The sequence below is a fragment of the Carcharhinus amblyrhynchos genome, chromosome 1, assembly GCF_965287045.1.
Source record: "Carcharhinus amblyrhynchos chromosome 1, sCarAmb.v2.hapA, whole genome shotgun sequence".
Classification (NCBI taxonomy): Eukaryota; Metazoa; Chordata; class Chondrichthyes; order Carcharhiniformes; family Carcharhinidae; genus Carcharhinus; species Carcharhinus amblyrhynchos.
In genome coordinates this window covers 6176211-6188832 of record NC_137324.1, presented here as the reverse complement: position 1 = coordinate 6188832, position 12622 = coordinate 6176211, and the positions used below count along the sequence as shown (strand labels likewise).

Here is a 12622-nt window from a genome sequence, read left to right as displayed (position 1 = left end):
AGGCCAATCCTCTCGATGTGGGCTCCTGCATCAAGAAGATTCTCGACCTGACCTTGTGTCAAACTGGGGAGGGAATCACAGACAGGAGCTGGGTGTGAGGAATCTGCAACTCTAAACTCTCAGTGACAGGACAGAGTCTATATCAGCAATTTCCCCAGCCCCTAACATACAACACGAGGGGTACAGGAGAGTAACAGGGTGATGGGACGAGGTGGGTGTGTAACAGGGTGATGGGATGGGTGGGGGGGGGGTGTGGTGTGTAACAAGGTGATGGGAGGAGGGTGGGTGTGTAACAAGGGGATGGGATTGGAGGGGGGCGCAGTGTAACAGGGTGATGGGATTGGAGGGGGGGCTGTGTAACAGGGTGATGGGACGGGGAGGGTGTGTAACAGGGTGATGGGACGGGGAGGGTGTGTAACAGGGTGATGGGACGGGGAGGGTGTGTAACAGGGTGATGGGACGGGGTGGGTGTGTAACAGGGTGATGGGTCGGGGAGGGTGTGTAACAGGGTGATGGGAGGGGGGAGCTGACAATGATTCGCCCAATCTCAGATCTGGGTGTTGTTGGCTGGCCAGCATTTATTGCCCATCCCTAATTGCCCTTGAGAAGGTGGTGGTGAGCTGCCTTCTTGAACTGCCGCTCCCCCTGAGGTGTAGGTACACCCACAACGTTTTTCTGGGAGTTCCTGTCCCTCATCCCACTCCCACTGTATTAAACAGTCACTGCTCCAGTGTTTGATGGGAATTGCAGCAGGCTGGAACCGGGCCTGTGTGTGTCTGAGGATAGTGGGCCTGTGTGTGTGTGTGTCTGGGGATGGTGGGCCTGTGTGTGTGTGTGTGTGTGTCTGGGGATGGCGGGCCTGTGTGTGTGTGTGTGTGTGTGTGTGTGTGTCTGGGGATGGCGGGCCTGTGTGTGTGTGTGTGTGTGTGTCTGGGGATGGCGGGCCTGTGTGTGTGTGTGTGTGTGTCTGGGGATGGCGGGCCTGTCTCACACCCTGTAGGTAATGTTCAGAGTTTGAGTTCAGAGGGGATGGCGAGAGTTTGTTTGTTGGGGGAGAGTCAGGCTCGTGGAGGACTCCATCACTCCCTGGTGACTGGGATGGACGGTGCCTAGGGAATGAGATTATTCAGCTGCCCAGGATATTTCTCAAACTCCCTCTCTGCTTCCTCACTGAAAGCATCGCCTGGGGGAGAGAGCAGAAAAGACAGTAAACATTAACATAACCACAGGAAGGAATCCATGCTTACACAATGACTCATTACCAGCTGCCCAGACTGAATGGGCAGTGGAAGAAAATTCAACAACTTTCAAAAAGAAATTGCACAAATACTTCACAAAGAACTTTCCGGACTGTGATAAGCTACAATCCATAGAAGCCCTACAAGAGGAGGCCATGTGGCCCATCGAGTCTGTACTGACCACAATCCCACCCAGGTCCTATTCCTGTAACCCCACATATTTACCCTGCTAGTCCCCCTGATGCTTAGGGGCAATTTAGCGTGGCCAATCCACCTAATCAGCACATCTTTCAGACTGCGGGAGGAAACTGCAGCACCCAGAAGAAACCCACGCAGACGTGGGGAGAACATGCAAACTCACACTGGCAGTGACCCAAGCTGGGAATCGAACCCATGTCCCTGGTGCTGTGAGGCAGCAGTGCTAACAACCGTGCCACCCTTATAAAATAGCAAGAACAGTGAACTTAACTCCGTATAAAAAGAGAAAATTCTGGAAATACTCAGCAGCATCTGTGGAGAGGAGAACAGCGTTAATGTTTATGACCTTTCATCAGACCTGAGTCTCGAGCTGAGCCATTAACTCTGTTTCTCTCTCCACAGATTCTGCCTGAGTGTGATATTTTCAGATTGTATTTCAGATCTCCAGCACCTACAGTACTTTAAGTATAAGGGTCCAATTGCAGAGCTGTTTCAAAAGAGTTAGCACCGGCTCGAAAGACAGAATGGCCTCCAGTCCTGTATAATTCTATGAAACACAGCTCCAGATTTAACAGCTTGATCACTGACCCAGTCTGAGGATCAGCAGAGCAGATTACCAGACAGTCTAGACAGAGAGATCAGGAACATGTCTGGAGTCTGCGGGGGGGAAAAGAGGCTTTAGAAAGACTGAACCTGATGATATTGTAAAAAGTCTGAGTTCTGAGGCCAGAACTCTCCATTCACCTGACGAAGGGACAAACCTGAAAGCTAGTGAATTTACTATCAAATAAATCGGTTGGACTGAAACCTGGTGTTGTCAGACGTTTTACTGTGTTTACCCCAGTCCAACGTCGGCATATCCACATCCTGATGATATTCCCAGGAGATGGTGGGAATAAGGTGAGAGGGACTGAGGGGGGGATTGGAACAGTTCCTTCTAGCAAGAAAATTCGGGAAAGGAGAGGGTCTTAGATTATGTACTGAACTGGTTGAGTGGGAATCCAGGAGAAGGGAATTTGAACAGGATTAATTTGGGTGTTTGAAAGGTTACCATTCCATCTCGATTCTCTCTACCATTCCATCTCCAATCTCTCCATCACACCATCTCTATTCTCTCTTTACCGTTCCATCTCTATTCTCTCTATCACACCATCTCTAATCTCTCTATCACACCATCTCTAATCTCGCTATCACTCCATCTCTAATCGCTCTCTATCGCTCCAGCTCTAATCTCTCTACCGCTCCATCTCTAATCTCTCTCTATCGCTCCATCTCTAATCTCTCTATCGCTCCATCTCTAATCTCTCTCTACCACCATCTCTATCACTCCATCTCTATTCTCTCTATCACTTCATCTCTACTCTCTCTATCACTCCATCTCTACTCTCTCTATCACTCCATCTCTACTCTCTCTATCACTCCATCTCTACTCTCTCTATCACTCCATCTCTACTCTCTCTATCACTCCATCTCTACTCTCTCTATCACTCCATCTCTACTCTCTCTATCACTCCATCTCTACTCTCTCTATCACTCCATCTCTACTCTCTCTATCACTCCATCTCTACTCTCTCTATCACTCCATCTCTACTCTCTCTATCACTCCATCTCTACTCTCTCTATCACTCCATCTCTACTCTCTCTATCACTCCATCTCTACTCTCTCTATCACTCCATCTCTACTCTCTCTATCACTCCATCTCTATTCTCTCTATCACTCCATCTCTATTCTCCCTATCACGCCATCTCTATCCTCCCTATCACGCCATCTCTATCCTCCCTATCACGCCATCTCTAATCTCTCTATCACTCCATCTCTAATCTCTCTATCACTTCATCTCTAATCTCTCCATCGCTCCATCTCTGATCTCTCTCCATCGCTCCATTTCTGAAAGGTTCATAGCTCCTTGAAAGTGGAGTCACAGGTGGACAGAGTGGTGAAGAAGGCATTCGGCATGCTTGGTTTCACTGGCCAGAACATTGAATACAGGAGTTGGGACGTCTTGTTGAAGTTTTACAAGACATTGGTAAGGCCACACTTGGAATACTGTGTGCAATTCCGGTCACCCTATTATAGAAACATAGAACATTACAGCACAGTACAGGCCCTTTGGCCCTCGATGTTGTGCTGAGCTATGTCCAAACCCAACATCAAGCTATCCCACTCCCTATCATTCTGGTATGCTCCATGTGCCTATCCGATCACCGTTTGAAAGTTCCTAAAGTGTCCGACTCCACTATCACAACAGGCGGTGCATTCCACACCCCAACCGCTCTCTGAGTGAAGAATCTACGTCAGACATCCCTCCTATATCTCCCCCATGAACGTTATAGTTATGCCCCCAAGTAATAGCTACATCCACCCAAGGAAACGATATTATTAAACTAGAAAGAGTGCAGAAAAGATTTACTGGTATGCTACTGGGACTTGATGCTTTGAGTTATAAGGAGAGGTTGGATAGACTGGGAGTTTTTTCCCTGGATCGAAGGAGACTTCGGAGCAATCTTACAGAGGTTTATAAAATAATGAGGGGCATAGAGAGTAGATAGACAACATCTTAAAGTTAGGGGAATCTAAAACTAGAAGGCTTTAGTTTAAGATGAGAGGGGAGAGATGCAAAAGGGTCCAGAGGGACAAATTCTTTCACACAGAGGGTGGTGAGTGTCTGGAACAAGCTGCCAGAGGTAGTAGTAGAGGCGGGTACAATTTTGTCTTTAAAAAGCATTTAAATAGTTACATGGGTAAGATGTGTATAGAGGGATATGGGCCAAATGCGGGCAATAGGGATTGGTTGTTTGTTAAAACTGGGCAGCATGGATAAGTTGGGCTGAAGAGCCTGTTTCGATGCTGTAAACTCTATGACTCTGTCCTATCTACACCCCTCATAATTTTATACACCTCAGTCATGTCCTCCCTCAGTCTTCTCTATTCCAAGGAGAACATCCCCAATCTCTCTTCATAACTCAAACACTGCAGCTCAGGCAACATCCTGGTAAATCACCTCTGCACCCTTTCCAATGCGATCACATCCCTGTTATAATGTAGATTCCAGAACTGCACACAATACCCTAGCTGTGGCCTAACCAACGTTTTGTACAGTTCCAGCACAACCTCCCCACTCTGAAACATAGAACATAGAACATTACAGCGCAGAACAGGCCCTTCGGCCCACGATGTTGCGCCGACCAGTTACAAAAACAATGACCCACTAGCCTATACCAATCCCTTTTCGTCCATAAACCTATCCAGAGATCTCTTAAACGCCCCCAAACTAGACGCATTTACAACTGCAGCAGGCAGGGCATTCCAATCCCTCACCACCCGCTGGGTAAAGAACCTACCCCTGACATCCGTCCTGTAGCTACCCCCCCTTAATTTAAAGCCATGCCCCCTCGTGCTAGCTTTCTCCATCCGAGGAAAAAGGCTATCACTATCCACCCTATCTAAACCTCTAATCATCTTATATGTTTCAATAAGATCCCCTCTTAGCCGCCTTCTTTCCAACGAAAACAACCCTAAATCCCTCAGTCTCTCCTCATAGGACCTCCCCACCATACCAGGCAACATCCTAGTAAACCTCCTCTGCACCCTCTCCAACGCCTCCACATCCTTCTTGTAATGCGGGGACCAGAACTGCACACAGTACTCCAAGTGCGGCCGCACTAGAGTAGTGTACAGTTGCAACATTACACTGCGACTCCTAAATTCAATCCCCCTACCAATAAACGCCAAGACACCGTACGCCTTCTTAACAACCTTATCTACTTGATTCCCAACTTTCAGGGATCTATGTACACACACACCTAGATCCCTCTGTTCATCCACACTATTCAAAGTCCTCCCGTTAGCCCTATACTCGACACATCTGTTGCTCCTACCAAAGTGAATTACCTCACATTTCTCCGCATTAAATTCCATCCGCCACCTCTCGGCCCAGCTCTGCAACCTATCTAAGTCTCCCTGCAGACTATGACACCCTTCCTCACAATCTACCACACCTCCAATTTTGGTGTCATCAGCAAATTTACTAATCCACCCAACTATACCCTCATCCAGATCATTAATAAAAATTACAAACAACAGTGGCCCCAAAACAGATCCCTGAGGCACACCACTCGTAACTGTACTCCATGATGAATATTTACCATCCACCACCACCCTCTGTCTCCTATCTGATAGCCAATTCCTGATCCAACTTCCTAGATTACCCACAATCCCATACATCTGCATTTTCTGCAGAAGCCTACCATGGTGAACCTTATCGAACGCCTTACTAAAATCCATGTATACCACGTCAACTGCCTTGCCCCCATCCACCTCTTTGGTCACCTTCTCAAAAAACTCAATAAGGTTAGTAAGGCACGACCTACCCGCTACAAAACCATGCTGACTATTTCTAATCAATTCATTACACTCCAAATAACTATAAATCCTATCCCTAATAATTTTTTCTAAAACCTTGCCCACAACAGAAGTAAGACTCACCGGTCTATAATTCCCGGCAAAGTCTCTGTTCCCCTTCTTAAACAATGGGACAACATTCGCTATCCTCCAATCCTCCGGGACTACACCAGAGACCAATGACGACCTGAAGATCTGAGCCAGAGGCTCTGCAATCACCTCTCTAGCCTCCCAGAGAATCCTAGGGTAGATCCCATCCGGACCAGGGGACTTATCTATTTTCAGCCCCTCAAGAATTTCCAGCACATCCCCTTTATCAACCGTAATACTGTCTATTTTACACCCCTGCAACCCAATGTCCTCCTCAGCTATATTCATGTCCCCCTGCATGAACACCGAAGAGAAATATTGGTTCAATACTTCTCCAATCTCCTCCGGTTCCACACACAACTTCCCCCTGCTGTCTGTAACTGGCCCTAATCTTGCCCTGACCAACCTTCTGTTCTTGACATACCTATAGAACGCCTTAGGATTCTCCTTAATCCTATCAGCCAAAGTCTTCTCATGTCCTCTTTTAGCCCTTCTCAACTCACTCTTCAACTCCCTCCTAGCCAATCTAAAGCTTTCTAGTGCACTATCTGAGCCCTCCAATCTCATCCGAACATAAGCCTCCTTTTTCTTTTTAACCATCGACTCAACTCTTTTAGTGCACCACGGTTCCCTAGATCTACCAAATCCACCATGCCTGACAGGGACATACCTATCAAGGACTCGCAGTAGCTGCTCCTTGAAAAAACTCCACATTTCAGACGTTCCCAGTCCCTGTAATCCCCTAATCCAATCCATGCTTCCTAATTCACTCCTGATAGCCTCATAATCGCCCTTACCCCAGCTAAAATTGCTGACCCGAGGTTCATGCCTATCTCTTCCCATCACTAAGGTGAACGTAACCGAATTGTGGTCACTATCACCAAAATGCACACCAACTTCCAAGTCTAGCACCTGGTCTGGCTCATTTCCCAGCACCAAATCCAATATAGCCTCACCTCTAGTTGGCCTGTCTACATACTGAGACAAAAAACCTTCCTGCACGCTTTGTACAAACACTGACCCCTCTAGCGAGCTAGAACTACAGCAACTCCAATCAATATTCGTAAAGTTAAAGTCCCCCATAACAATTACCCTATTACTTTCACTCCTAACCAGGATTGTCTCCGCAATCCTTTCCTCAACCTCTCTAGAACTTTTAGGAGGTCTATAAAAGACTCCCAACAGGGTGACCTCTCCTCTCCTATTTCTAATCTCCGCCCATACTACCTCAACTGACAAGTCCTCATCAAACTTTCTCTCCGACACTGTGATACAGTCCTTGACTAGCAATGCTACCCCACCCCCCCTTCTACCTTCTTCTCTACTCCGACTAAAGCATTTGTACCCCGGAACCTGCAACATCCATTCCTGACCCTGCTCTATCCATGTCTCAGAAATGGCCACAACATCAAAGTCCCAGGTACTGATCCACGCTGCAAGTTCATCCACTTTATTGCGAATACTCCTCGCATTAAAGTACACGCATTTCAAACCCTGCTCCGCCCCACCCCCACTATGCCGTGCCTTGCATTCCCCAACTATGCCCCCCTCACTTTCACCCCCTTTCCTCACTATCCCTCCCCCCCTCCGAATCAGTTTAAACCTTCCTGCATCGCTTTTGCAAATTTACCCCCCAGGATATTGATTCCCCTCTGGTTCAGGTGTAGACCATCCCTCTTATAGAGGTCCCACCTTCCCCAGAATGAGCCCCAATTGCTCAAGTACCTGAACCCCTCCCTCCTGCACCATCCCCTCAGCCACGAGTTCAAACTTTCCCTCTCCCTATTCCTCTCCAAACTATCCCGTGGCACAGGCAAGAGTCCAGATATAACTACTCTTTCTGACTTCGCCTTTAGTTTCCACCCCAACTCCATAAATCTTTGCTTAATATCCCCTTCCCTTAATCTCCCTATGTCATGTGTCCCCACATGAACTATAACTTGGGGTTGATCTCCCTCTCCCCTAAGAGTCCTGAATACTCTGTCCGATACATCCTGGACCCCAGCCCCTGGTAGGCAACACACCAGCCCAGAGTCCCTACCCTTACCTCCAACTCTCCTATCCGTCCCCATAACTGTGGAGTCCCCAATCACGAGGCCCAATCTCTTACCCCTAACCACCTGAGGTTTCCCAATAGGCTCACCCCCAGAGACCTGCTCCCTTTGGCTATCCCCAGTTGATTTCTCCTCAACTGTAGCCTCCAGGACCGAAAACCTATTTTGGAGGGGAACAGCCCCAGGGGATTGTCCCCCCAACTGCTTTTTGCCCCTCTTCCTGGCAGTGACCCAAGACTTATTCCTAGGAGTGACTATCTCCTTATAACTCCTTTCTATGTCCTGCTCCACTTCCCGAATTATACGGAGCTCCTCTAATTCCCCTTCCAGCTCCTTTACACGCTCCTCCAGAAACTGCAATCTAACACACTTCCCACAAGTAAAATCACCTGCTCTGGCTAATAACGTACCACCTTAACCACTTTGTCTGCCTGTTCTGATGTTTGAATGGACCGGTATAAATACAGACCAAAGTTCCTCTGATTCTCAGAGCTTCCCAGAGCCCTACAAATCTCTACATGTGATGGTGGGGCTGTAGGAGATATCCCCCCCCTGTCAGAGATTGCTGAGGTTCTGGGTATTAGCACCAGCTCCCCCCTTGCTAACTGTGTTTGACCAATCAGATAGCATTTTGCATGGAAGCAGGGAACCAATAGCAGCTAGTGTTGGAGAGACGTGGTTACCTATGTGACAGTTGTGCATCCAGATTCGATGTCCATCGTATTTACAATTACACTTCATGGCGTTGTTGGTAAAGTCACTCTCCGCTACTTCATAGTTTGGGTTAATCACAACCTGTCAACCCAACACAAACATTAGTGACCCACTGTCCCAGAGCGTGCGACCCACTGTCCCAGAGCGTGCGACCCACTGTCCCAGAGCGTGCGACCCAGTGTCCCAGAGCGTGCGACCCACTGTCCCAGAGCGTGCGACCCACTGTCCCAGAGCGTGCGACCCACTGTCCCAGAGCGTGCGACCCACTGTCCCAGAGCGTGCGACCCACTGTCCCAGAGCGTGCGACCCACTGTCCCAGAGCGTGCGACCCACTGTCCCAGAGCGTGCGACCCACTGTCCCAGAGCGTGCGACCCACTGTCCCAGAGCGTGCGACCCACTGTCCCAGAGCGTGCGACCCACTGTCCCAGAGCGTGCGACCCACTGTCCCAGAGCGTGCGACCCAGTGTCCCAGAGCGTGCGACCCACTGTCCCAGAGCGTGCGACCCACTGTCCCAGAGCGTGCGACCCACTGTCCCAGAGCGTGCGACCCACTGTCCCAGAGCGTGCGACCCACTGTCCCAGAGCGTGCGACCCACTGTCCCAGAGCGTGCGACCCACTGTCCCAGAGCGTGCGACCCACTGTCCCAGAGCGTGCGACCCACTGTCCCAGAGCGTGCGACCCACTGTCCCAGAGCGTGCGACCCACTGTCCCAGAGCGTGACTCCCCTGTCCCAGAGCGCATGTCCCACTGTTACAGAATGCTGTCTGATTTCCCTGATGTGCTGATTGGTCTCTGGTTTACCTGCATGATGTAGTTTCCTGGTTTAACATCAGTGATGTCAATCCACTGGCAGTCGATGTCATGACGATACGAATCCCAGCAGCCCACAGTGATGCCCTGTTCCCCGAAGTTCGCACACTCGTATCTCTTGGCCACATCTGGCAGTGAGAAAAAGCCCGTTAGACACAAAATCTCGGAGACGGGTCCAATCTTCCATTCGGAATATGAAGGCCCAGCTTGTTAGTTTGAGCAGTGGGAATGTTTCCTCATTAAACTGTTAACAGTCTCGAGTGGAAACTTGGCAACTGAGATCAGACCTGTCACAGGATGTTCCTGGCATGAGAGTGTGTTTCTCTGATCAGAGACTGGGAGAGTGGAGGAGACTGAGAGGTGATCTTATTGAAAGTATAAATTCATTTAAGAGTTTTGACTGGTTAAATGCTGGGAAATTATTTTGTTCTCCTCTGGAGGTCTGTCACTAGTGGTGTGCCGCAGGGCTCAGTACTGGGACCTCTTCTCTTTGTGGTATATATAAATGATTTGGAAGAGGGAGTAAGTGGTGTGATCAGCAAATTTGACACTAAGATGGCTGGATTGGCGGACAGTGAGGAGCAGTGTCTGGCAATACAGCGGGACATTGATAGGCTGGTATATTGGGCAGATATATGGCAAATGGAGTTTAATCCGGATAAATGTAAGGTGATGCATTTTGGCAGGAATAATGTAGGGGGGAGTTATATGATAAAGGATAAGCCTATAAAGAGTATAGAAACGCAGTGGGACCTGGGGGTGCAAGTGCACAAGTCTTTGAAGGTGGCAGTACAAGTGGAGAAGGTTGTGAAGAAAGTCTATGGTATGTTAGCCTTTATAGGAAGGGGTATAGAATATAAGAACTGGAGTCTAATGTTGCAGTTGTATAGAACGTTGGTTAGGCTGCATTTAGAGTACTGCGTCCAGTTCTGGTCGCCTTACTACCGGAAGGACGTGGACACTCTGGAGAGAATGCAGAGGAGGTTTACCAGGATGCTGCCTGGTATGGAAGGACTGGGTTATGAGGAAAGATTGGGCAAATTGGAGCTGTTTTCCCTTGAAAGACGGCGACTGAGGGGGGATCTAATAGAGGTATATAAGATTATGAAGGGTATAGATAAACAGAGGTAAGCTATTTCCTATGTTAGAGACACACAATACGAGGGGCCACGGGCTTAGGGTGACGGGGGAGAGGTATAACGCGGATATTAGAGGGAGGTTTATCACACAGAGGGTAGTGGGGGTATGGAATGCTCTGCCAAGCACGGTGGTGGAGGCAGGCACGCTGGAGTTGTTTAAGAGTAACTTAGACAGGCACATGAGTGGGTTGGAGATGGAAGGATATAGGTGATTGTTTTAAATAAGGCTCATTAGCATTGGGACGTCCCTGGTAATGTAAAAAGGATGTGGTATGATACTAATGTTTTTCTCTTTTAATTCACAGGTTTTAAGTCTGTCCACATCGTGTCCAACGAGGGGCATACACGCGATGGGTCGTACTGGGGCTGCTCTTGGATGTTCGAGAGTGGCCTAGTGCTTCATGTTGTTAGTGTGTGCTTAAACTGGACCAGATACTGGGCAACACGACAGCTCAGTGACTATCACTGATTGCTGTGCAGATACATGGATTTGGGCCTGTGTCTGTGGGAGTTTGCGCATTCTCCCTGTGCTTGCGTGGGTTTTCTCCGGGTGCTCCGGTTTCCTCCCACACCCCAAAGATGTGCTATTAGGCTGATTGGAGGGAATAAATTGTCCCTAAATTAGTTTTCCCTCAATGTGGAATGCCATAAAAACAATAGATAAGGGTCATGGGTGGAGGGGGGACTGGTAATGTTAAAATGGCGGCGCGGGCTCGTTGGGCCGAAGGGCCTGTTTCCCGGGCTGTTTTTGTTCTTTGTACTAGGCTATAGAACATAGAAAAACTACGTCTCTCAAACGATGGTGAAGCTGTGGAATTCACTGCCCCAGAGTGCGGTGGATGCCAGGACATTGAGTACATTTAAGGAAGTGCTAGAGAGATTTTTAATTAGTAATGGGGTTGAAGGGTTATGAAGAATGGGCAGGAAAATGGGTGGCACAGTAGCACAGGGGTTAACATTGCTGCCTCAGCGGTAGCACGGTAGCACAGGGGTTAACATTGCTGCCTCAGCGGTAGGGACCCGGGTTCGATTCCCAGCTTGGGTCCCTGCCTGTGTGGAGTCTGCATGTTCTCCCCGTGTCTGCGTGGGTTTCCTCCCAGTGCTCCAGTTTCCTCCACAGACCGAAAGACGTGCTGGTTAGGGTGCATTAGATGTGCTGAACAGGCGCTGGACTGTGGCGACTAGGGGAATTTCACAGTAACTTCATTGCGGCGTTAATGTCAGTCTTATTTATAACGAATAAACTTTAAACACTAAATGGTATTATGGCTGAGATGAGATCAGTCATGATCATATTTAATGAAGGAGCAGACTCGAGGGGCTGAATGGCCTCCTCCTGCTTCTAGTTCATATGTTCTTACGTTTATTTTGACCAGAGAATCTCCTAGACCTTGATCAATTGGGCCAGTGGGCTGACGAATGGCAGATGGAGTTTAGATAAATGTGAGGTGCTGCATATTGATCGATTGACCCAGAACAGGACTTAGTTAATGGTAAGGAGTTGGGGAGAGTTACAGAACAAAGATCTAGGGGTTCAGGTTCATAGCTCCTTGAAAGTGGAGTCACAGGTGGACAGAATGGTGAAGAAGGCATTCAGCATGCTTGGTTTCATCGGTCAGAACATTGAATACAGGAGTTGGGACGTCTTGTTGAAGTTGTACAAGACATTGGTAAGGCCACACTTGGAATACTGTGTGCAATTCTGGTCACCCTGTTATAGAAAGGATATTATTAAACTAGAAAGAATGCAGAAAAGATTTACTAGGATGCTACTGGGACTTAATGGATTGAGTTATAAGGAGAGGCTGGATAGACTGGGACATTTTCCTCTGGAGCGTACGAGGCTGAGGGGTGATCTTATAGAGGTCTATAAAATAATGTGGGGCACAGATCAGCTCGATAGTCAATATCTTTTCCCAAAGGTAGGGGAGTCTAAAACTAGAGGGAATAGGTTTAAGGTGAGAGGGGAGAGATA

The 12622-nt window shown here is 48.4% G+C and overlaps 1 protein-coding gene across 3 annotated transcripts in view; it reads right to left on the bottom strand.

Moving 5' to 3' along the window:
- Positions 1-355: 355 nt before the first annotated feature.
- Positions 356-12622, bottom strand: part of loxl3a (lysyl oxidase-like 3a) — a 54253-nt gene continuing 41986 nt past the window's right edge. For all 3 annotated transcript variants that reach the window (XM_080191116.1, XM_080190934.1, XM_080191024.1), the window contains 3 exons: positions 9500-9636; positions 8666-8777; positions 356-1183 (listed from right to left, as the gene is read on the bottom strand). In XM_080191116.1, the coding sequence (XP_080047242.1) occupies positions 1110-1183; positions 8666-8777; positions 9500-9636 (323 nt within the window). In that variant the 3' untranslated portion in view covers positions 356-1109. The remainder of the gene's footprint in view (positions 1184-8665; positions 8778-9499; positions 9637-12622) is intronic.